General features: G+C 39.5%; 1 protein-coding gene across 1 annotated transcript in view; it reads right to left on the bottom strand.

The window, feature by feature from the left end:
* LOC140234823 (uncharacterized) overlaps positions 1-26,960 on the bottom strand; it is a 111,446-nt gene extending 84,486 nt beyond the window's left edge. The window contains exon 1 of the mRNA XM_072314860.1: positions 26,590-26,960. Coding sequence (XP_072170961.1) covers positions 26,590-26,636 — 47 coding nt within the window. The 5' untranslated portion in view covers positions 26,637-26,960. The remainder of the gene's footprint in view (positions 1-26,589) is intronic.
* Positions 26,961-27,818: the final 858 nt, after the last annotated feature.

The raw sequence follows: 27,818 nt of genomic DNA, 5'->3' as shown, positions 1-27,818 counted from the left end.
TGCGCCCACTCAAATGGACGAGATATCCCGCTGATTGCCTATCATGATAATTTGCCAATGAAACTGCGCACGCTCAAAATCTATGTTACAGAAATGATGATCCCTGCCCTTGCGTTTGTGAGCTGCTGTGATGTGTGGTTTGAATGAATGGGATAAAAATATCTCGAGATCATTTACTCTAGCGTTCTCACACTCACGGCAGTGCCAATCATCACACTGTATTTCCCAAATGATCATGATGCAAATGTCAAGATCAGCATCCCACTATGGGAAATTCACGCCAGTGTGAATTCCTCTTTAATGTCCTACATGGTCGGTTCTTTCAAGAAGGAGTAATTTCCAATGAGTTGCTTGAGAATAAAATAATACCACAACAAAATCGCAGAAATGAACCAAACTGGCAAACATCCATAACGGCTAATTGAGATCCCAGGATTCTGGCATAAAAGCAAACATGAAAGTATCCAGAGCCTCATTGTACCCACAGGTAAGAACAAAAAATAGGAGTCCCATTCACACTGATAATCTTTTTTTTTTTTTTTTTAAATTGTAAAAGATGATTTGTACATAAAACTTGAAGATACAGCCACAGCTTTATACTGAAGTTTATTTTTAGTGCAGACAGGCAGTGCAGATGCAAGTTTACCATTTAGTTTGCAAGAACATTCCTGCAAAATTTTGATCAAACAATTCTTCCCTTATGCTACATTTACACCATGTTCCCAGTGACCACTACAGTCCCGTTCCAGGCCACTGCGGACAAAATGGGATGGACATGAAACAACGCTAGGGGACAGGATGAGCAAATGTGGCAGGCAGTGATTGCCGTGGATGGCATGTCAAATTTTGGAACTGTAAAAAAACAAGGAAAAGTAGAAATTACGCGGTGCGTAATATATGTCCCCGCCGGAAGTAGCATTTAGTAGCAAAATGTACAATATAGGTAAAAAGATGAAGGTCAAAGGTCAAAGAAGTCAAAGGTCAAAATTCTATGTAGAAGTTTTGAAGCCCTCACCTAGTGCCATCACATAAAGCAAACGGAATCGAAATTGGGTTAGAAATGGCGAAGGAGTAGCATTTTGTAGCCAATGTACAATATAGGTAAAAAAAATCAAGGTCAAAGGTCAAAGAAGTCAAAGGTCAAAATTCTGTGTAGAAGTTTTGAAGCCCTCACCTAGTGCCATCACTTAAAGCAAACGGAATTGAAATCGGGTTACAAATGGCAAAGGAGTAGCATTTTGTAGCAAAATGTACAATATAGGTCAAAAATCAAGGTCAAAGGTCAAAGAAGTCAAAGGTCAAAATTCTGTGTAGAAGTTTTGAAGCCCTCACCTAGTGCCATCATATAAAGCAAACGGAATCAAAATCGGGTTAGAAATGGCGAAGGAGTAGCATTTTGTAGGCAATGTACAATATAGGTCAAAAATCAAGGTCAAAGGTCAAAGAAGTCAAAGGTCAAAGTTCTGTGTAGAAGTTTTGAAGCCCTCACCTAGTGCCATCACTTAAAGCAAACGGAATTGAAATCGGGTTACAAATGGCGAAGGAGTAGCATTTTGAAGCAAAATGTACAATATAGGTCAAAAATCAAGGTCAAAGGTCAAAGAAGTCACAGGTCGAAATTCTATGTAGAAATTTTGAAGCCCTCACCTAGTGCCATCATATAAAGCAAACGGAATCAAAATCGGGTAAGAAATGGCGAAGGAGTAGCATTTTGAAGCAAAATGTACAATATAGGTCAAAGGTCAAGGTCAAAGGTCACAATTGAAATTCTGTGTAGAAGTTTCAAAGCTCCCATGTAGTGCTATCATATAAAGCAAACAGAATCAAAATCGGGTTAGAAATGGCGAAGGAGTAGCATTTTGAACATTTTGATCACACACGGACGCACACACGGACGGACGCACGGACGGACGCACGGACGGACGCACGGACGGACGCACGGACGGACACACACACGTACGGAGCCCGTTTCATAGTCCCCTGCTCGAACTCGTTCGGCGGGGACAAAAAAGATTGCTACGGCAGTCAGTGCTAATGAGATACCTATAGGCCGTAATAAATCAGGATGAATACAGCAAAATGAGACAACTAGTAACAGGCTGTAACAAAGCTTGGAGGCAGTCCGTAGTGGGACCCGATGAGAACTGTATAGTCTAGCCTGACCAGACGGTGCCTAACAGCTGAAAAATGTTCACTGGAGTTAAGATTAGAGTGAATATTTAAAGACTAGATTACAGAGGGGGAAAAAAGGGAGAATATCTCTCCTACCCATTTCGCACAACATTTCAGCCTGGCCCCGCACTGTAAACGGGGTCTAAGAAGCACGCACCCTGGCATCACTACAGACTGCGTGACGTGCAGAAGACAATGAAGGCAACATTACCTAGCAACACCTATGCGCTTTACTCTTAATGACAGCTCAACTTCGCCAATCTTTGTATCAATGCTAGATGTGATCAGCACTATCATCCAACAGCGCCCCCGCAACTGCCGGTCTCTGCGTCTTTAAAAAGCAATTCCCTTCACTTCCTTGCAGGACTTCTGTGGCAGACTTGTGTATACATAGCATCTACAGTACCTCCCAGTGGACTTGATGCTAAACCAGGCATTTTCTGCGGTTTTTGAATTTTGAATGGCAGGCAACTTTATGGAATTGATCTTCCTGAAAACCCATTTACCAAAGATAAGAAATCTGTAGTGTGAATGCATGTATTTATTTTTTTTTTTTTTTCATTCAAGTCTACACTGTCTTGTCTCTACACATCAGACACTAGTAAAGTAGACCCAAAAGTATTGTAGTTGCATAAGAAAAGCCATGTGGGCCACAAACAGGGTTGGGAGGGTCAGGTGCTTCATCAAAGCCAGTGACATTTTTGCAAACTGCCTGTCTATACTATGAGAGCTTCTGCATAAAAAAGAGTCGTTTTTACAATATACACTTTCGCAAAGTGTTTTTGAACTATGTTCAGCATTTTAAACCCAATTGCTGTGGTCACTTGCTCACCAAACCACTAATACTGCAAATAACATTCAACATAAAACTATGTCACAAAAACTATGGCTCTTCAGTTGAAATGCACAACTCTCAATTTCCCTTGTACGAACTTTAACAGTGTACACACACGCAGTATCCTGGAAGGAAAGTTTGAGCTGCAGTATTGTAAAATCCAGTTCATTAATCATTGTGATGGAGGTTGAATCAGTCAAATTACATACAAACGCACACCTACCGTAGAAGAGAGCAAAGGATCAGAAAACAACTCTAGACCTTGCCTGCTGGATAAATGTGATATGAGAGTAGAGTTTTAGAGACAAATGATTACAGTTTATTTTTATACATATAATAATGAGAAAATAAAGATTACTTGACTGGCATGACAGTTTATATCACAGATACTGGTAGGCTTACATGTTCACAAAATCGTACACAGAGTATTTCACAGTAGGGAAACTCACATATTTTGTGCTCTGCTGCACAAGTGCTGAAGTTACTGCATGGCTCAGTGTGACAGTGTCTACTGATTCAGTGTTTCAAATTTAATACCGCATCCACGTGATGTAAAATTTATAACATGCTTCTGTTGGGAATATCAGAGGTAAATTGCATGAATTTTGAAAGATTTTGAATTGGTTTTGAAATCCCTTTTGTTGTTAATGTTGTTATTGTTGTTGTCTTCACTGCTTAGAGGCATCTGGATGACAGAGAAGTCTGGGTAAGAGGGGGCTGGATAATCGAGGTCAGACTGAATTCTGTACAAATAGACACAATGGCGGCATCATTTCAATGGCATTCACATGCAGATGATCACAGACACAATACAGGACAATGACTGCAGAGTTACATACAGTGTCTCTCCTGATGTGACATGACTTAGACCCCTGTTACATTGTACGAAGAAGCCGACCTGAGGCCGGCTTCAGGCCAGCTCCACTTCAGGCCACCTCTGGAGGTGGTCTGAGGCCAGCCCTGCTGTATGTGTAAATGGTACCAGGCCCGAGGCCGGCTTTCGGAGCTGCGGATGACTGGTCACATGACCTTCTGCTGGGGCGAGAGCGTGATAGAGTATCGAAACCAAATTGACCACGCGAAATAATTTGTTAACCTAAAGGGCGCTCCTACAGCAGAGTAGGGAAAGGCGACGTAAGGCCGGCCCATGTGTAAACAGGGTCCATGAGGAGCTTCGTCGCTCAAGCCGGCCCCGAAGTTCATGTGTAAACGGTCCACAAAGCGGCCTAAGGCCGGCCATGGGCCAGCCACGAAAAGCAGGCCTCAGGCCGCCTTTCATTTGTATCAGGGGTCATACAGTAGAGGTAGCAAACCCTTCACTGCTGGGGGGGGGGGGGGGGGGGAGGAGGGGAGGATTGAGGGGGAGGGTATAGAAAGGAAGACCAGGGTAAGGGGAATATTCGCCATTATTATCCATACAGAGGATTTTTGGAGCCCAAATACAAGTGTTATTTTGTCGACGCACCTCATAACCTCTGACCCACTTAGAAAGTTTGTTGAACTCGACCAATATTTTTTGCCGAGGCGACCAATATTTAAAATATTGGACGGCAAGAGGGGGATTCCCCAAAGTTTTTCTAAACTGCACCGTGATTGGCTGAGATATATACGAGATGACCTGAAATATGAAGTAAAAACGTCTGTGATTGGTCAATAACGAATTAACAAAAATATCGTTTCTTGTAAAATTCTGTATACAAACAAATTTCATATATCAATTAGTTGAAATTGTTTTGCATACAATTTTTCAAAATATCACTTTCATACATGTGTACCAGGAAATTAAATTTAGGTTTGATGAAAACAAGTTGCATTTTTTGTGCAGGCGACGATTGACCAGCTCAGCGCTACTGCTAGATAGCCCGCGCGCGATATACAAATACAGTACATGTAGCCGGCCGCCGCCGCTTGCATTTACATGCATAATGTGTTACTAAGTACAGTATAGTAGGCCATACAGTACTACTGAAGTAAATCTTTCACGATCTACGGTAGATGTGACGTGAATTGTGTCTCAGATCTCGGATACAAGAACATCTAATTCTGGTCTAAATTAACTAGATCTCGGCCTAACAGTAACATGACGGCTACCATGGATACACATAGATCACTGTTTTATCAGGGAATGAAGTAGATTAACTTGCACTGAAGAGTGTACCGGTACCATACCCCATGTCAAGATCAAGTACAGTAGGAGACCATACAGCACTCGGAGACAGAAAGGGTAGGCCGAAGTGAAAATCTTCTCTGCTAAAATCCTCTGTAGGATAATAATGATAATATTGGATGTCCTATTTTCGATTAATACAAGGAAATATTGGACTCGCTAAGCAAAATATTGGACTCGTCTTCGACTCGTCCAATATTTGTGCATAGCTCGTCCAATATTTCCTTGTATTAATCTCAAGGCCATCCAATATTATATAATTATCTGTACATGTATCTAACCTGTGGGTGGTTTCCGATGGAAGTGAATTATACTACCATTTAGAGTCTCTTGAAGGCCTATATGGTATGTATACCCAGAGAACCTCTGGAGGACAAGCCTTAGTTTATTTTTGCAGATGAAAAAAAAAAAAAAAAAAACAACCAGCTATAGTGCTTCAAAAGAGTTCTAAAATGTGAGTTAGGGATGGAAACAACCAATGTAAAAATTTGAATTAGTATAATTAACGTTAAGTATTGTTGAATATACAAAATTTGAAAAATAATTACAATAAAAATGTTTCTAGACTAAACTGTCTACAGTTATGGTTTATTGAGAAAACTAGTGATATCTCTTTATGTTTTAGGTTGTATTGCAAAATTTTTTAGGATGTTTTATGATACAACTGATCTACACATATGCATCAAATGTGATATCTCAAATACTTTTAAATCACTGCTCCCAATGGTAAACTGTACCTTTAACTGAGTGGCAGAACTGAGGTAAACCCAGTAGGAGGGAGGGGTAGGATGAGAGATACTTCAATTAATAGAGTTCCTGATTGTCTAGCATGAAATCAGCATACACTTGTACGTTTCTATGGAAACCAGTGGTTGTGCATTTATCCTTACAAGAGGCGGGCAGTTTTAGTGCATGTATGTGTGTACGCGGACAGCGGAGGTCACCGGAAGTGTGTGCCCTGTTTACCATCATAACTGCTTAGAGTTCCCTTGATTGTAGTTAAAGGACAAGTCCACCTTCATAAACATGACGATTGAGAGAATGCAGCAATATTAATAGAACACATGAAAGTGAACACAGGTGAAAGTTTGAGGGAAATTGGACAATCCGTTCAAAAGTTATGAATTTTGGAAGTTTCGGTTCCGCGATCGCTGGATGTGAAGACTACTACAGCTTGTGATGTCATATGTGTACAACCATATAAAGAAACTATAAAGAAAATTCAACATATTTTCACTTTTCTCGCATAATAGAAGAACACATGACTTGCCTCTTTCAGAAGGCAGGGGGAGTAATATTACCCTTAACATATATCAGTTACAAGTTGAGGGAATGTGTACTTTTTTCAAAAAATGAAACTTTGTGGAATTCTCTTTATATTTTCCATATATCGTTGTGACAACGCATGTGACATCATCAACTGCAGTAGTCATCTCATCCAGCAGTGACTGCACAGAAACTTTAAAAATTCATAACTTTTGAACGGATTGTCCAATTTTCCTCAAACTTTCACTGATGTGTTCCACTTATATTGAGCTGCATTATCTCAATCCACATACTTATTCAGGTGAACTTGTCCTTTAAATACAGTACAACCTCAAGAGGTTACATGTACCTCAGACTTGTGCTTCATAGGTGACTGGCACAACATTATATAGGGCAAACTATGCTCTACATGCCCTATTGTGCTCATGCATAATTCATTAAATCAGGCAGAACTCAAAACGGAAAACATTTCTTGAGCACAGTTGCCCAAACCGATATCAGTCAGTCTGCAGCGTGTGCAATGAGGCAAAAATGTTTATTCAGAACCTTGTTTGCGCAGTCGGTGGCATTGAGACAGACAGGGTTCCGTTAGACTTTGCGAAAGCTTTTGCAGAAGTTGACCACAACAACAGCGTTGGTAGCTTCCCCAATGCATTGTGTGACCCAGGATGTTTGGGGAAATGACAGACCTGATTGTGCTCATTAATTTGGTATTTTATTTCCCTATTTTTCTTGTAATTTCAAGAAGAGCAGTTTAGCATTAACACAATTATCATGCCACTTCTTAGGACGTTTTTGAAACATGTACAGTATTGAAAATAGATCTCTGTAATTTCCTCGATCACAAAATTGTTAAACTTGGGCAACTGGGAATGATTAAAAAATGAAGGGCACTATTTTTTAAACAGTGAATTTTGACATCTATTTGTAAAGTGCGAATTTGCATACAAGGTGCAAGTCATGCGCATGACCGTAGTTTGAATGGTACACGGTAGATACCACAAGACAGAATTAATGTAGTGTTTGAAGACACTTTCAATAATACCAGAGATTATCAATGTCTTGATGGTTTTTACTTCATGGAATTTGAGTTTTCCTTATCCTCAAATTAGTGTCAACAGACATTCATAACCTGTACATTCACGTGAACTGGTGTATACACTGTAGCTTCATTGACTTGCGTCAGGGGCGTACGGGCGTCAAGTTGCTGTCTAGGACTTTAGTAACTTTACACAGCACTGTCTCTACACAGCACTGTTTGTAGACAGGCAGCCAAGCTAGCTGCACATGGTGTCTGGTCGGGCTGATGCACCTGGAAACACACTCGCATTGGCCATCATACATATCTACATTGTAATTCCACTGACGTTGCACCATACCAAATAGGTGGGACTGTAGCATGAGCATAATGATTACATGTTGTGATAATATTAATTAATAACAGATTCTGACAACTATTGTATCCATGTATCACTGCTAGATAACAATCAACACATCTCATTATCACAAATCGTAACATTTTATCTACAATGTAAACCAACATCAAAATCAAGCCGTAGCCAACTGCACATTAAGTCAGCAGCCAATAGATACTACACAATGTGATACTAGTATGCAGCATCAAGCAACAGAGGCATCAAGCAACAGATTTTGACCAATCACAGACCCAGAATTTGGGTGCGAACTTGAAGGCATTTTTTTTTTTTTTTTAAACTCCACATTAGGAATATCTCTGAATTTTGATACAATACCTGACCTGTACTGAAATAAAATTTGAAAAACGTGCCCTAAATGTGACACAACACAGCATACACCATATGATGACATAAATGGTATCCCGGGGTACCAAATAAAAATCAGCCATTTTGTTGGTTTATTTATTTTTTTAAAAAGGTTGTACCCTGGGTGCCAAAAAGATGAAATTATTTTGGTGCTGGAGCTAGAGCGCGCTAGCCACTGCACTGCACTACACTAAAGCACACGCAGCTTCCATGCACGCATAGTATAACATGCAGTGGCATGGGAATGCTATGTACACGCACACACAGTGCATGCATTTTTCTCTGGCTGTCCTCGAGTGGACGTGAGGTGGCGCTACACAATGCGGTCGTAGTACCCCGGGGTAATGCGTGATGCATCATATCTTAGATGGGCATGGAGGATTTCATATCGGTTTTTGGCAACAAAGGAAATTCTGTAAACATAATACTGAATTTCAAGAGTGAGTTTGATAATCTAGATTCTTCTTTTCCATTTCATTTTGATCATGGGCATATCTGTTGATGTTTCTCTTTCATTTGATGGTAAAGTTGTTGAAAACTGACAAGAAATATTAATTCCACACGAATTTGTTTATGACCATGTATCTGCTCGTCTGTAATATAACAAAGCGCTGCTCAGTGGTGCAGTATACAACTTGAATAAATACATGCGATTTTGCTAGTGCTGCGGTCTGACTGTGAATTGAAAAACATGATGAATCAAGCTGCATTCCAATTAAAAACAAGGAAAAGTAGAAATTACGCGGTGCGTAATATATGTCCCCGCCGGAAGTAGCATTTTGTAGCAAATGTACAATAAAGGTCAAAGGTCAAAGAAGTCAAAGGTCAAAATTCTGTGTAGAAGTTCTGAAGCCCTCACCTAGTGCCAGCACATAAAGCAAACGGAATTGAAATCGGGTTAGAAATGGTGAAGGAGTAGCATTTTGTAGCAAAATGTACAATACAGGTCAAAAATCAAGGTCAAAGGTCAAAGAAGTCAAAGGTCAAAATTCTGTGTAGAAGTTTTGAAGCCCTCACCTAGTGCCATCACATAAAGCAAACGGAATCAAAATTGGGTTAGAAATGGCGAAGGAGTAGCATTTTGAAGCAAAATGTACCATATAGGTCAAAGGTCAAGGTCAAAGGTCACAACTGAAATTCTGTGTAGAAGTTTCAAAGCTCCCATGTAGTGCTATCATATAAAGCAAACAGAATCAAAATTGGCTCATAAATGACAGAGAAGTAGCAAAGTGAACATTTTGATTACACACAGACGCACAGACGGACGGACAGACACAGGGACACACACACGTACAGAGCCCGTTTCATAGTCCCCTGCTCGAACTAGTTCGGCGGGGACAAAAAAAAAAAATATGGCTCTATTATGCTGAAACATGTTTTTCAATACATGTCTACACTTGTTTGTTTTTCTTGTTCACATTCAGCAATCTCTTGGATATTTTTCACTGTTGCATTAACTTTTATCACCGTCACTCTTCTTTGCCTCGGTACAATCTTCCCTCATCCCCCCCTCCCCCCCCCCCCCCCCATTAGTAATACTCTGTATGGCTTCAGCCAAAGCCTACATCTAGAAGCCATACATATAGGTAATGCAGCCTATCAATTTTTCATGTGCACCACAATGCCTACTGCAGTTAACGACCAGCAGCCTTTCATACAGGACAGGATGTTAATAATGTCAGTGGTGGAAGCAGCGAAGATGCCAGACAACACAAGAACAGAGCTGCCAACTTTTGTAAAAGCCTTTCAGTACTATGATGACTGAAAATCAGTAATTTGCACCTTTTTGGAGTGAAAATCAGTAATCCTTAACAGTGTTATAGAATTTATCACAGACAATGATTTCTAAAATCAGTAATTTGCTTGTAACCTTCAGTATTCTTGTCCAATTTCAGTAGAAATTACTGAAAATCAGTACTAGTTGGCAGCTCTGCAAGAAGGAACAAAAGACGGACGTTCTTGACGAGGATTCATTAGTGCTAGTTTAACTTACAAACAGCCATCTGGCAAAAACCCTTCTGCAGTCCCTTTGAGATTGGGGGCCATTGACCCAAGTTTGGTCTCTGCTGTCATCAAACCTATGTTTCTTTGCATTTGGAAGGAAAGGGCATTTTATTTGTTACTGAACAGTACTGGCTGAGCTTTATACCATAGTACTGCTTCATTCTCCCATGCACAAAACAATACATACATTGCAGTAAGTTGTACTTACTTGGTTTAATCACACTCTTTAACAACACTAGCTCCATTTACACCAGTAACTAGATAATGATATTCATAAACTCCAATCATTCTGTCTTAGCATCTTTAATACGTCTGTGCTTTCACAGAAGTCAATTATTAGTGAATACAGTTTTTCTAAAGATTGCAAGCATTTGGCCTTTGTTTATTAGCAAAACTTCATGAAATCAGTTTTAGAACTGTATGTATGATCAATGGGGAAAAAGAAAACCTTATAGACGCAAGACATTTTCAACATCCTAGCAGCATGCAAGTTGTGCAGTTTTTAGGATTTTACATTTTTTCATGTCAAGATCTTCGTACATTTCTGTAGGCTCCAACGCAAGTACAATACTTGCTTTACCAGGGAGGTGTCAGATGAAGTGGCAACCCTCCATTGAAACACATGTTTGGGTTCTAAAGCATTACAATGGATGTCACACATTTCTCTATATATGCTTTTGACATCATACTCAGCGCCACACTAGCTCTATAAAGAAGAAATTTGGAGATGAAGAAAACATTTCGAACTTAATTACAAACTATATCTCAACATTAAATTTTGAATGAAATGCTCAAATTTGTTAAAATACTTTAGGAACAAAATTCAAAGTCGTACACATGTTCTTCAGTTCTCCACATATGTGCAAATCTAAATTTAAAATCAAAATTAGGTCTTCTTAAAAACTGAATATATTTCCACATTGCGCACATTTGTGCATGTTAAAAGATTTCTATCTTTTAATCTGGTGTATTGATCTCTCAAATGAAGTACTCCTCTAAAACATGCTCCAGCATGTCTTTCTACTTTTTGCTATATAGAGTGATTTTTACACTGCAGTGTGATTCGCCGCACTCCAATTCAAAGCACAAACATTCATTGTTGCAAACACATTGAAAGAAAGAGCAAACTGCAGCAGGGGGAAGTCCTTTCTGCTATAAGAGCGGTTAGATAGTCCTAATCGATTTACATGAATCCTCTCTTTTATCGAGGCACCTGGGAACATTCAATTAAGCAATGTAACCTCTTGGCGATGCTGAGCATGACTTCTACGGAGAGCCACAGTCTTTCTCCATCTACAGCTGTACAATTATGTATAAAATGCCTCCCTGGCTTTAACCCATTGAGGATGGGCTGATTTTGCTACAACCATTTTCCTTAGACACCTACCCGAGTAGACTCAGGACTAGTCTTCAACATTAAGATCTGTCTTTTCATTGCCACATTGCAACCTGGATGCACACAGGTACACACTAGCCAAGTGAATAGCAGATACATGTAACTTACACATGACTCCACCCAGTATGTACTGGACAGGGGTCTACGCTGCTCGTTAGGCACTGAATATTTTGGACAGTCGGATCAACATCTCACATAGTATCACCTGCACACGACGCTGAAAGATTATTGCTTTAATCAAGCTTGTCATGAATAATCCATCCAGACTTGGTTCTAAATTGCTGAACATGAACTCCTCTTATCATGGAACATGCTATGCTTGTATAATGCATGTAAACCAGGGCTGCACACTAACCCATTTTTTCTACTGGTCCGACTGTCTGTCGGACCAGTAGGTACCAGGTTTTTCCATCTTTTACTGGTCTATACCTGAAAAGGTTACTGGTCCAACAGTGATTTTTACTGATCAGGGACTGTCGGACCAGTGCCAGTGTGCAGCATTGCACAAACATGTTACATACAACCTGGTACTGACAAGAGGGCAAAATATCTTTGACAGTGGCATCTCATCTTTTAGGCAGGGACTGCACATTGCTTTTGGTACTGTACTTTCCATTCATCAAAAATACCAGTATTTGAATTATGACAATCACTAAATTTTGGTTCGAAAGCAACTTCAGGAGTATACTTAATACTTAAACATACATGTAAAGTGTTGTAGGTATACTACAAAATATGTATCTCTTTTTGTACTTTCAGCAAAAAAAAAAAAAAAACAACAAACAAACAAACAAACAAATTATGAAAATTCTGAAAAAACAAGAATCTGATAAGAATTCCTCAACTGATACTAGTTTGCAATCTACTGTGACTTTCTTCATTATATTCTTGAATACTTGTGATATATTTAAGCCGCCTCGAGAGGAGACGGTTTTACTGCACCAGGTAGACATACATCATACATCAAATGCCTGTAAACCAAATTGCTGTTGAAGTTTACCACAGGTGCTGTCACTTTCATCAGCAAATATGCCTGTTTCTCTCAGGAAGCCCTTTGGTATTTTCAAGACTAGAGCTTTGATATTTACAGTGTATATCACAATCACCTCATACGGGCTGAAATATATGCTCTTCCCTCGGAAAGTGCTGTCACACCATTGCTAGGTGCCAATGAGGTGGCGCTGATTCCCTGGTGCAAAACACAGCTATACATGTAACTGGAGCAGTGAGAGCTCTTCCCACTACATGGGACTCTTCATACTATTGTCAGTTAAAATCAGAAACGGGTCATGTGGGTAACACTCTCATGTTCACCTTACTCATGAATCTGAAGTTCAATCACAAATATGTACACCAACATACAGCTGTATCTCTAAAATGGGATAAGCCATAAAGCCATGGTTATTCATCTCTCAAAACCCTCCCCTCCCCCTCCCCCTTCACCCCCCCCCCCCTCCTCCCTACCCTACCCTCCCCTCCCCCCCCCCCCCCCCAAGGAAAAAAAAAAAGTTTCTGGATCACTTTGAACAGTATACTAACAGCCTCTTCTTGCAATTACTGGCAATTACTCTAAAAGATCAATGGGCAAGTATGGATGTATGGCATGAGCTGACTCTGCAGAAAAGTTAAGTTCAGGCTTTTTGGGGTTGTAGTTTTTTTCTGAAGTAGATAAATATCACTAACTTGTATGCATCAGATACATGTATGCATACCAGTATTCCTCACAAGTCAACACACTTTCCTTGGTTTGAAGTGATGCAGCTCTATTAAAAAAAAGTATTTTTTGACTTTGGCTACAACAAATAGGCTATGACTCAACCATTCTGAGTTGGCCAAGTGCAGCAGATTTCCTGTTGCACTGGTAATTATTCAAACATCCCTCAAAGGTCACTCACAATTCCACATGATAGAGATCATGACTTGTGTGTGTGTAGTATGTCATGTATGATTAGTCAAACTCCTCAGAAACAGGACCCTAAATGGTATATTTAGTACCGTATAACAAATCTACACCCCCCTAAATGGCACCACACCAGTAAAAACAAACTAAAGGGCGTCACATACTATAGTTTGTCATGGTCTGTAACTCCCATTCACGATGCACTGAAGCAACACGGGCTGCATACATAGAATTCATGTTTTTCACATGCAGGGCTAACTTACCTACACTACTGAAGTAGAAGAACATTTACAGTATACTACTGAAGTAGAAGAACATTATATACAGTATACATACATATATGTGTACACCTGTCAGTTGCATGCAGAAAACCCATCTAGTGCATAGATAGTGTGCAGTGCTGGCATGTACTTGGAATGGAACGGACCATTCTAAGTTGGTCAAATATCAGTGAGAAAATAGGCATGAAATGGGATTGAACATAACATCAACATAATAGAAAGGGAAATTGTAGATGATTACTTTTTTTTTTCAGTTTTACCTCCCTAAAGATCCAAAACCTTTTTCATGAAATAGGATCCCTAAATGATAACAGAAAACACAAACACTTTATTTCCAGGGAAACCACTGATGTCTAAATTACCCCCTTTTTGACATTTTTCTTTTGAACAAGGGTCTGTAGCAAGCCATATGGAAAGCGACCATGCAACCCAACCCCCCCCCCCCCCCCCCCCCGTCCCCTTTCATTACAGTAAACAACAGGTGCAATACGTACAAATGATAATATGAACACTTGTGTGGTACAAAAATGGGGAAAAGCCATGCTAACGAAATCAATAAGTTTTATGGAGAGGTTACTGCTACTACACGTACATACAGCGTATATACACTGTATGATGCACATACACCTCTCACAAATATGTACAATATCTCTATTTTCATCTCAAAAATTCCTCCGGACATTTGTGCAATCTTTTGCCTGGTTGATGCTCTGTAATGATACACCTTGTACTCTACTTGATGTAATGGATCTATTCATAGAGCGATACATACATCACTGGCCCATACATGCACCCAGATGCAATCACATACCATGCGTCCATGTACAGTAATTATATACTAGTAGCTAGAGTAGTCTAAATATCTACTTCTGCACCTGTGTATGTGCAGCCAAAACTCTAAAGCATTATTTTGTAACATTGTACTGCTAAAATATCTGATGTTGGCTATAGGTGACTCTAAAGTGAACATGGTACAGTTTCACTTGAGATGGAGTTTGAGATTTCAAAAAAAAGAATTTGATGATTTTTTTTTGGAGGTAATGAGAAACCACTTATGAAGTAAGAAAGAGCATATAATTCTATGAGGGATTCAAAGTTTATTTGATGAAAATCACTTTTAAAATGGCTGAGATATCCAACACAAAGTGATCCTTATAAAAGGTGGGACCCACCTTTTGTTATGATCACTTTGTTTTACCATGGTTTAGATATCTCAGCCATTTTAAAACTGATTTTCATGAAATAAACTTACAATTCCTCTTAGAACTTTATGTTCTTTAACATTTCCCACAGTGGTATTAAGTATTTCACAAAAACTTAAAAGCTGAATTTTTGTACCTTGGCCAATACTATACCATCCCTTTGACTGAGGTTTTTTTCTTTTTCTTATAACTTCTAAAATCTGGTACCAAAGTGATGAGGTCTACAATGAGTAGTTGTTGTTGTTTTTTTTCCAGAAATTTGCTGATTTCAAACCTTCATTTGGAATTCTAATTTTGAATTTTATTCATTTTCATGTAAGCTCACAAAGTTGAATACTGCTAGCAGTCCCATATGTTGTACTGTAAAAGTGGAAATTTTTGCGGTGTGGAATTTTCACGCATTTCCGCAACCTGAAACTAGCGCGAGAATAAAAGCATGCAAATATTTTTGCTTACATGTTCCAGTAGTCGATGTCTTGATTTCGCGGAATTAAAAACACGCTAAACTCTTCTTACCTAGCCGAGCGCGAAAAATTAGTCACGCAAAAATATCCAGTTTTACAGTACAATGTATTGTATGTGATGTCTGCTGGTCATACGCAGCCACAATTGCTCACTCATCATCAATTTACATGGTGTGCCAAAATGGTACACCTGTCTCGATTCATTACATATGTTATGCACAGATGGAAGTTTGTTTGAAGAAAAACATGAGGAGTACAAGTTATGGGCCCACAATCTTCTCCCCCCCCCCCCCCTACACAGTTCACCTCTGCTATCGGTTCAAAAGCACTAAAAGAGATGGGATGGAAGGTTGAAAGATCACAGTTGCTACAATGTACTACAGTGCTTTTATCCCAACGTAAAAAGCATTGATACAGTGAACCCATAACTTAGAAGCAATAGTCACAGAACATACACATAATCATCAAATCATACATGTATAAACAGACAAAAAGTATCATAAAATGTAAACAGACAAGAGTCACAACGAATTTTTGTGCATGATTAATCATGTAAATGGCATCACCTATTTCTTGGTTCTCTTTCTCAGAAATCATTGCTGTGCTATAATATGGCATCTCCTTAAAACAGATAAACTGAAGTCTTCCTTAGCCTGGCAGTGCCCTTTAAAATATAAAAAAAAGGGGGGGGGGGGACAGGAATGGTTTTTAAGAAGCACAAATTTGTGAAGGTCTTTTCATTTAATCATTCATTTGTGGGTTCTTTTTTATTATCATCATTAGTTGCTGTGGTTTCCAGTACAGTTCCCATGAAAGCACTCAATGGGAGAAAAACTTGTAGGTAGTTTACCACTGATCTGTACATTTGTACACGCCCCTCCTTATGTGTACATCTTGTATGTTAGTTACAATGTAGATGTAATCAGCAAATGAAAGCTCATGTACATTGTAGATGTTGGCCACAATCGGCCCACTGGGACTAAAAATAGCGCTCTATGGATAAAATGACGCCAATAAGACAGTTCATAGTTCCAAATTGCGCATGAGCAGAAAAAAAAAAGGTCATTTGCCAAATAACGCGCATGTTGATTTTAAATTCATGGAGATAAGCATCTGTGATGTAACTATTCTTCATATAATCCATATGGTGCTTGCCAACACATCCTCCTGACAGCAATGAAGTCTTAACTATAAAGGCTAGTGTTTGGCAATGATTTTCATTTTCACCTTTTGCTTTTGATGAAAATCTTCCTTGCAATTCCAAAGTTGACACATACATAATGTATTTAATACACCATAATCTTGTTCTATGCGATAGTATGCTGACCACACTTTTTCCCGTATTCCCATAGGGAAACTGTTAACAAGAGGGGTGTGATCTACACATAGCTAAATCTACAGGACATAACAGTCCTGATTCTTGCAGCTTGCCTGGGTGTTCGGAAATATGTTTATCTGTCAAACAAGACTGACTAGATTTCATTGCAGAGACTCAGAATACCACAAAAACACCCTTGAATCAGTCCTCATCGATCCCTGTACATTAATGGAACCAACCCTCACAGTCAATACAGATTGATGAAATGCTAAAATGCAATCTGAGTGGTTGCATGTACCTAGTCTGTAGAAAAACAGCACGTACCACAGTGATCATTACTGTTGTTTGTTCCCCCGAGCCTCGTGGACAGCTAGCCTTGACTCTGGATTGATAGCAACTTGTGCAATACCCGGTAAGTATTATTAAAGTAATACATGGTTGCACACTAAACAGTGTCTCCTCGAGAAGGCAGTTGCTGCACCAATACATTGTTTCATTGCCTATCACCCATTTTACCCTGTATACCTGCAAACGAAGGAATGTATTTCAGCCCCCCCCCCCCCCCCACCCACCAAGTATGACCATTGCCGATGTGTTCAGCACTCTGCTCTAACAATCTACAACTGGTACTCTATTGTGTTTTAAATGCTCTGAACTGTCTACCCTCAAATAGTATACAACTGACAATAGTTGTATACTATTCACACAGCATTCCTACACCAATTTAAGTTTAGTTTGATGTTTTAAGCTTGATGTTTTAAGCTTTCATTACGAGCTTGTAGTTTAGTACCATGGAAATGCACTCAAAAGTTACCTACACGTACTTGTAAGCATCTTGCAGATTACTGGACGATCAGGCTCTATATTATGATTTATGCTCTATCCAATACAGGGGGGGGGGGGGGGGGGGAGAGACCTTGCATTTTAGCATCGTGTGAACACAATAATCAACAAACTCGAAAGTTTGCATGTCCTCTTGATAAGTCTTATGCTCCCTTAGCTTCCAAGCCACCTTATGTTGTACACTATTACCGATATCCTCACACCATAATCAGGTTTATCATTCACACTGTGTGTATGTACTGTACACCAGTATTTCTTTTGATTCTGTGGGTTTATCACCAACAGAACTCTCGCTCACGAGTTCAATCTTAAAGATTAGGTGTCGTGTGGACATGTATACCCTAGTTAGTTAAGATGGAAATGTAAATGAGCCAATGAGATATCCAGATACATGTACTTCCTACAGAGATCAGTTAATACCAGGCCAACATTTTGAAAGCTCAAAAGGAGTATTATACAACCACAAAATTGTTCTAAAAGAAAACAGTCATGTAGAGGAAGTAGCACATTGAAAATCAAAGCAACATCAGACAAACTTGGCAAAAACTTTACGATCACTTCATCCCAGACTGTCCAAGACAAAACTCAGCAACAATGTATACATTGTACCTTTTTTTCTTTCACAATACAACCTCAGAACTTGCACAAATACTCTCTTGAGTTGCTTGTGTTTCACTGTTCTGCATGCACAATAACGTACTTGAACCGTGGCAACATCTCAGCCATCCATGAAACACAAGACTTCATTGCTGAACATAGCGAAACAGCAGACATGAATCTATGCATCTAGTACATTCAGTCAGACATACAACATGGAAAAGGAAAATCAATCATACTCTTTCACAGAATCCTATTCTGCCACATGAGAGTTTCCTAATTCAGTGGTTTGTACCTTGACCCTCCTACCATTATCTTTTTGCTTTCTCAACCATGCATGCAACAAGATATCAGTCACCTTCTTTGCCATTATCACTGCAGACAGCCTTGGGTACTAATCATTTTCAGCATTAATGGGTTCAACCATGCAGTCATTAGTTACGTTCAGATGGGAGCCCTTAACCTCGAAGTTAGGAAACTTCGAGGTTAGAGCTTGTAGTTAGGGACCGTCAAAACGCACTCGTAGTGAGCAAACCTCGAGGTTTGCTCGATGTTTCGAGCCACGAGAAATCTTATGGTTAGCGCTCTAACCACGAGCCGCGGGGGGTCCCCACTTGTAATTAAGCACCGTGTGGACACAAGAAACAACGAACTCGAAGTTAAGAGTGACCTCGCCGTAAACTCCAGCCCCCACAATTTCCCTCTGCTTCCGGGTCAACCTCCCAAACGTACACCAGAAATACACTACACGTGAAAAACCTATGACGCACGTCACAACATCATCTTTTCTTCCCATGTGCTTGATCTCTGAAACTGAACACGTCGAACTCACTACTGTACTCTATATTCTTCTCCGACGCTAAAAAAAAAAAAAATGTTTTTGACGAATATCTTCATAAAGGCATAAAGTCATCATTGTAGTGCTATCTCTGCATACCATGACAGAGAAAAAGAGTACCTGTAAGCGAGTCCGACAGGGTTGGACTAAAGAATAAATAGACGCCTTGTTAGCAGTGTGGGCTGAAACTTCCGGTTTTGTGGTTTTAACATCGAGTGGGACCCACTCGTAGTTACGAGGGGGGGGCAGAAGCTTAACCTCGAGGTTTCGCAACCTCAAGGTTAAGATTTGTCGTGTGGACACACGTCGTAGTTAGGGGGCAAGAGCTAAACCTCGAGGTTAGGGCCTGCCGTCTGAACGTAACTATTGTGCTCACTGTGAGTTTCAGGTAACTCAACAGATGTCGACATTCTTTATGCAATCAACAGATGGCTGCACTGGTGGACCTTTGCTAGAGCCATCCAACTTCACCTTCATGTTGACTTTAAGGGCAAAGGCAAATGAACAGAAAACGTGAATGTTTGATCATGATGGGGCAAAAAACAAATACTTCATGAGTTTCCAAAGTTTCACACACATTTACAAAAGAATGGTATGTCATTGACATTGGCAAAAACATAGATTGTGCAAGACAATGGCTTCTCAGAGTAATTCAACTGGTTTGTGCAATATAAAAATCATCATGAATTATTTTTCATAATTTATTGACTATAACATCCCCCAAATAAAAACTTGCTAGATACATGTATCATACCAGCTACATCGCGTACATGTACAAATCATAGTTGGTACAATAATTATAATACTTTCTGTAATCTGTTAATTACACTTATGTACAGATGTATGTGTTTGGAAGTCTCCCACTGTGCTAAACACAAATCTTTACTACATGACATGTACCTGGTAACTTGTACATGAATTCATTTATTTTTTTTTTTTTTTGGGGGGGGGGGTGGGGGAGGGGGGCATGAAATCAAGAATATGATGCACCATATTAAAAGATGTATTTGTGCATTACATTATTGCAGTCATGTTATAAGCTTGCAAATACCTGAATAAGTTACTGACCAAAATCATGATTTTCATATCTTTGCAACAAACTAGTGGCAGAGCTGTGAGGTGATAACATCATCTCTTTCACATTGCACTGCATTCAGTGAAAACATGTGAAACTTAAACTAGAAATGTCGCTATGGCGACTGTTATGCCTCCGCCATAATGCATGATTCTCCTAATAGGTCTAGATAGTACATGTGGACAATGTGTGATTACATTTTCACAAAAGTGGCAAAATATTGAAATGACAAGTTTGTCACAAATGTGTTGAATGTTCACCTTCCTTGACCTTGGTTTAATTGGATGAATAGGAGAGCATGTATTTGGGGATTTAAGGACTTTAACTTGACTTTGACCCATTCAAACATTTATGCATTGAGTAATTTTCATGGTACCGGTATGGAGAAAAAGTGCAATTTCTGTACTGAATAGTAAATTGTTACCATGTTCATCTGGCCTTTGACCCTAAAATTCATAAGATAATCACTTTCAGGTAGAACATGCATAGATATGCACTAAGTTTCACGATAAATTGAGCCACTTCCGAGATATGGAGGAAAAAGTTAGTTCAGCACTTTCACTTGATCTTTTGACCTTTGAGGCAATAAAAAAGAAAAAGAAAAAGAACTCTCCAGAGAATTTCTATTAGGTTACACATGCATACACCAAGTGTAAAAAAAAAATACTAATCCTGCTGGCATTGCATGAACATGAGGGAAATAGTAAAATTTTGAAGTGTTGCACTTGACCTTTGACCCCTGACCTTTGACCCCATGAACCCTACATTCTCTAGATAATCACTGCCAGTCAGTACATGTATATATACTATGTTCCATGAAGATACCTTGAACAATTTTCCAATTTACAGAGAAAAAAAGAAGTTTTAATACTTTTACTCGACCTTTTGACCTTTGACCTTTGACCTCATGACCCAAACTTTCACCAGAGAATCTAAATTGGGTAATACATGCATACACTAAGTTTCAAGAAAATATCTTCAGGCATTGCATAGATATGGTGGAAATAGTGAAATTTTATGTATTTGACCTTGACCTTTTGACCTTTGACCTTGAGCACGTGCACCCAAAAGTTGATAGGCACAACTTCACCCCCTAATACACATACATGCCAAGTTTCATTAGGATGCCTCAACAGCTTTTGATAGTTACCTTGTCCACAAAATTCATTACGGACGGACGGAAAGACGGACGGACGGACGGAAGGACGGACGGACGGACGGACGGACGGACGGACAACCCGAAAACATAATGCCTCCGGCACCACTTCGTGGCGGAGGCATAAAAATTGGTAACTTTCTGATGACACTTGAACAGTGTACAAGGTGTACATCGTGTATGTCCAATTTTGATGAATCTTCCATCCATCTGCTCATTTGATTGTATTCTTTTCATCAAAGTCAACTTGAATATATGATATGGAATTGCCATTTAGGAAATTGCCCTTTTACCATTAAGGAAATTAAAAAAAAAAAATGCAAGCATGTATTACTGTAGGTGTACAGTTATTATTAGGTAGACAGTTTTTTCCAAAAAGCCTGGTGATGCTTTAAAGCTTAAAGGGACTGTACAGTATTGGTTGAGGTAGGGATTCATGTTTTGAACATTCCTAAGTGAGATAATGAAAAGCCTCTTATAAAATATGAAAGAGCATATATAACTTTAAGAAGGATTCAACGTTTATTTGATGAAAATTGGTTTTCAAATGGCTGAGATATCCCAAAAAGTGCTAAAAAAGGCGACATGCCACAACTTTATTAGGATCTCTTTGTTTCACCTTGTTTTTGGATATCTCAGCCATTTCAAAACCGATTTTCATCGAATAAACTTTTGATACCCCTTAGAACTGCATGCTCTTTGACATCTCTTAGAGTGGTTTCTGAATATCTTGCAAAAGGTTAAAAGCTAAATCCCCACCTCGACCAGAACTGTACACACCCTTGAACACTATGTTTTCTATCAATCCACGGCTTTGGAGAATGGGATGAACAAAATTGTTGATTTGCACCTCAGCAGTCCACTTTCAGACTGCAATCTAACATTTGTTAATCAGCCTTTCCTGATATGCTCTACTAATCACCTTTACAGTTATGGACTACTTACAAACAATAGTGAGTTTTCACCACTCACTGAAAACTGCAATCCACATTGTGTACTACAGACCTGTACACTGTGCATGCAACACTAACAGTGTAGAGTACACCTTACAAACGTGTACATGTACAACAGTATGTCACACCAGGGAGGTGTTAAGAATGATGCTCATGGCACTGTTACATCACCAGCATGAAAAGTACAAAATACAACTGTACAATAATCATATAAAATAAAATCATATGGTGGAATTAAGATTCCCGAAAGAGAAGGGCAAAAGAGGGGGACTCGGAAAAAATGTGCATTAAAGGAAAGGAAACAAGAATCTCTCCTTTGTACATTTGTACCCATGCTTTGTGTTGCTAAAAGCTTACGAGCACTATCGCAAGTGTTAATAAACTGCCTTGACAAAAGACAGAATTTCCATTATTCCTTTTTCACAACAAATTGAATGAGCAGCAGTTTGCTGTCCCTTTCAATATTTTCAGCAGCAAATATTGAGTGAGAACAGGACATGCAAACAAAAATCAGTGAAAAACTGTACTTCTTTAACTGTAAATTGTTATTATACACGCAAAAACATGCGTAAGCCACATACTTTACCCGAAAGATTTAACATACAGGTTAACTGACGAATAAAATAACGTACAAATGTGTGCAAAATGGTAATATTATACACTGTATGCTCACTTGTTGCAATATTGATATTCCTATTTTCAGTCCCGGGGTATTGATAACAAGAAGATATGATGAAAACCTGAACGGATTTGTTCCGTAACAAATTGCAAGAAAGTTGAAGACATGATTTCGACATTTCCTCTGAAATACAGCTTAAAATTGTTCAAGTCAAGAACCCCCTTTCCGGTCTCTATATCAAAACACTATAGAAGAGCGATTTGGCACAGTGGAATGCTAAGCATTCAATTGTCATGCTATAGAACCTATGCATAAATTTGCACAAATTAGGAAGAGATTCCACTCCTCTAACAACTCACTGGTCACACTCACATGCTGGGTGTAGTTGTACTGTACATCGTCCTTGAAGCAAGCATAATGTGTGCACAATGCTTGAATACATAATACTGAAACATGTCTAATAACATTAACCTTTCAAACACTACCAGAAACATTGACTCTGACCCCCCCCCCCCCCCACACACACACACACACACACCCTTGAAAAATGTTTTGTGGCCCATTTAGGGTTTACATGTACATGTCTCCAATTACTACTGTACCTCTATCACAGATAAATGTTCATACATGTATTATAATGCAGCGCTGCCAACATTGGAAACTACAGTAGCTGAGAGTGAGATTTCCATAGGCCAATGCTATAATTTAGGAGTCAAAATGAGTGAGATCAATAGAAATGCATGCAAATGAAATAAAGTTTTAGAGTGAGAAAGGACCAAAATAAGTGAGTCTCACTCTCAATGAGTGAGAGTTGGCAGCCCTGATAATGTCTACAGACCTGAAAACATACCTCGCTCAGATTTTCCAAACTGGTGTCACTACAATAAAACAGTGCCTTTCATATTGATGGCATGTACCGTTGGTACAATGGGGAATTGCTTGTGATAGTGAATGACTTACCGGTGTAATTAGTTAATTGAAAAGAAAAGTATGCTCTTTTTTCATCCTTTACTTCTTGTCACTGACAAGGATACATGATTGAACATCAATTACTAGTATAATTATTTGACAGAGAGGAGCAGGTTATCAATTTTGAAGTCACACTTCATTCATTCTTTAAAGCGTATGGCACAATGTCCCTGATTGATACCGTTTGCTGACTATTGCTCGTCACATGGGGCGAACTATGAGGGGATGGCATCATTTGCATATTTTCTTGACATGTGGGTGGGTAGGAAGACCACTTCACCAGGTTAGCATCCTGCTCTTTGCGATTTAAATGAATGGACTTCCAAACAAGGTCCTGTCCAAGTGATAGAGTGTTTTGCCTCTTACTAGAGGGGACGGAGTGCTTACACACAACACTGCTCAGTGAGACTTGGGAATTGAACCCAGTACCCTTGGGAATGGAGGCTAACACGCTTTCGACTGAGCCATATCACTTCCCTCTGCGGTCACACTGACAGACCAGTACTCTTCCCACTTTATAAGGTACATGTACACGGTACTTTGCCCCTTGACTGATCCAAGCACTTTTACAGTAGGAGTACATATGTGGGGATGGCCATGTCACTCTGTGCCATTACAGGCTGTATCTTGTCAACATGCAGTGTTCATCTTTAATGTTATCTTCTCTTTTTCTTCTTCTTTTTTTTTTTTAACATTATCTGTAACATTGCCTTCTGGTTGTCTTCCACAATTGACTTTAACTGTAATAAACAAGATACAAAGAAGTCAGGACAGAAAATACAGATATTTTTTTCACTAAATAGTGACATTGGTGGCAAACATAAACAATGCAAATAAGCAGTTAAAGATTATTATCTGCAACTTCAAACCAGGCTGACCATATTTCGAAATGGCTATACCCAATTACATGTACTGTACAGCTGTACAAGTAGACTGTTTCTTATTTCATGCAGAAAAAAAAAGAGAGAGATTGGTTTTGTAATGCCTTGACAGCAATTACATGTACAGCTGTACAAGTAGACTGTCCATTTCATGCTGAAAAAAAAAAAAAAGAGATTGGTTTTGTAATGCCTTGACAGCCCTTGTATCATACAGGTACGTATTGGTATCAATTTGATGCTATCAAAATCACTGTTTCATAAAAATTAAAAATAAGAGTGGATTCAATTCCAAAAACTTTTTTTGACCAATATGATTTGAAACCTCTGCATATTTGACAGTACTTTTTATTTGTTAAAGCCAACATAAAAATGGTATGGAATACAACATACATAAAATGTACACTTCAAGTTCAGCTGTTTGCCTAGCAACACTTCATGATGCATTTTATTTAAAAACCTTGCCTACAAGTGCAGCACATTGGGAACCTGGTTTATCCCTCTGAACTACCAGATTCTGCCCATTTCACCTTTAACCTTTCGACTCTGAATTTATTTTGAGAGAGTGTGTGTTATACACTGTGTAGTTCAAATGTTCCAAGCAATACACTAGTACAGTAGTAGTGTACATGTACGTGTATAGTTGACGGCTCAGGCCCCCCCCCCCTTTTTTTTTCGCACCATACAAAGGAATACATGTACACTGTAGGTGTCATCATTTTGGGCCCCCACATTTTTTACCCCGGAAAAGCAGAAGTGGCACTGCAAAGAAATATACATTTTGTAGACAGAGACCTTGGAGTGTGGGGGCGGTAAGTGACTTACGTGTATGCTTGTGCGCTGAAGACCCCCACCCCCCCTTTTTTTGTTTTTTTTTTTGCTTGTTAGCTCATGAAACCTGGCGTGTGCTCCCCCCCTCCCCCCCCCCCCCACACACACACACACTTGTGAAAATGCTCCGCCAGCCCTGTTTGTGGGTACAGTGGATTCCTGCTATAACGAAGTCCTTGGGACAGGCAGTTTTCTTTCGTTACATCGAAATTTTGTTATAACCAAACAAATAAATAATAAAAAACAAAGAGCAGGTAATGTTGATGCCTGAATTTTTCTTTCATTGCAACTGGAACTTCATTACAAATCCCTGTGTTCCTTTAGGGAACGGGAGTGCACTACTGTACGAGCTGAAATTTTCGCGGTGGTTTTATTTTCGCGAATTTCGCGAATCGCCTTTGAACCGCGAAAATAACAACGCGCAAATACTTGCGTTCAGTTAGACCGTCGCAACCGCGAAATTAACAACACGCGCTAATGTCCTCCAAGTAGCAATTCACGAAAATATCTGTACGCGAAAATTTCAGCTCGTACAGTATATACATTATGTAAAACTCTGCCTATGTATAAACTGGGCCCCTGGAAGTAGGGCCATATACAATGTAGGGGCCAAGTTTACCCACAACTACATACCCTGTATAATAAATGTGCATTGTTCAAATGTCCAGTGTCGGAAATCCTATTACATGTAGACCACCCTCTACCACCAGCTGTGTGCAAACGTATCTCGTGGGGGTAACATACATGTACATACATAATGTATGTACAGCTGTAAGAGAACAATAAACGAAAATGTGAATCAGAGTATCTGTATGATCAAATCATTTCATTAAAGCAATGAGAAGCATGTAGAGTCTCAAATTAGCACAGCCGCTAATTTAAGTCAGACAGTAAATGATTATACAGTGCATTTTACAGTTCTGGTTCCTATAGACTGCAAATGTACATGTAGACAAGTTTACTTAACATTGACCTTCATTGTATACCATCCATCAGTAGCAGATCTACTGCTTACCACCACATTCACAAGAGTGCACCACTTACATTTTTCTGCTTGTCTTCGGCAAAGAAGACCTCTTTCCGTAGTTCATAATGCTCAAAACTCAAATTTGAGATGAGAGGTTTGACAACACCTGCCGCTGAAAATCGAAATCCTCTTCGCAGTGGGCAAACACGGATCCCACTTAGTGTCGACACTCAGTTAAGTCTATACCAGATACTTATCTGAGTGATGATGGCAATGGCTAACTCGAGTCTTTACCGAGTCATCTCTAACATCTAAAAGATATCAACTTCAATGAAAATCTTGGTCGCGTTTGCCGTAATCTTCATTTATTTGGTTTTCTAGTCAATGGAACTGTCATTTCGGACATTGTGAACAGTAACATGTTTGCAGCAACTGGATGTCAAATGGATGCAGCCATATAATGCCTGCGTGTATACCATAAACAGCAAATATATGGCTGCACACATCAGTCGATTGCCTGTCTGAATATTCTTTGTTCCTGGAGAAGGTATCCGATTTCATATGCACTTCCAAGTGCCGTCACATTCTTCCTGGAGTAGCTCTAGCATACCAGATACGTCATTATGTACCATGATGTACAATGCATAGACCCTCTATAATAGCTCTAACATGCAGACACCACCATCACACCACCATGTGCTACCATGCACCTTCCAGCCAGGCGAGCTATCCATGAATTATTTTCTGTGTGGTTATTGACACTACATAAACTTATGTCTTGGAGTGAACCTGTAACGTTACAGTCGCACTGCACACAGAGCAGAGGATACCTCCGAGCGAAAAGCAACTTATCCACGTTCAATAGCTGCGTATAGTTTTAAGACGTTGCAACTAATTGAACACCGTATGTAGCGCAGTAGATACATGTAATGACACTCGTAGCTCTCTAGTAGCACTACGGACAGGTACTAGGTAGGTCGTACGTGGGTACGGTTGGTGGTGTGAACCCTGCAAATTGACCACGTCTAGTACACCTGCAGACCTCTACCAGTGACCAGCCGATCATACGACGTTTCCTAGATGATTGGTGGCGTAATGCATGTTGGTGAGACGACGCCAATGTGATGCATCATCGGTCTGTTTGCGACATTCGATCGGTTGAAAAATCCACATTTTCACTGTTGAAATCCCTGCCAATTGTCTTTGTTGTATCGTCCCAACCAAAAAGTAGAGCTTATGTGCACTATCTCCGGCTAGCTTCTCAGCAAAAAATGCACGAACGCTTACTAGGTATGTTGTAAAGAGG

The sequence above is a fragment of the Diadema setosum genome, chromosome 11, assembly GCF_964275005.1.
Source record: "Diadema setosum chromosome 11, eeDiaSeto1, whole genome shotgun sequence".
NCBI classification, from domain to species: Eukaryota; Metazoa; Echinodermata; class Echinoidea; order Diadematoida; family Diadematidae; genus Diadema; species Diadema setosum.
Note: the sequence above shows the minus strand (reverse complement) of the source record. Positions and strands in the feature narration are given on the sequence as shown.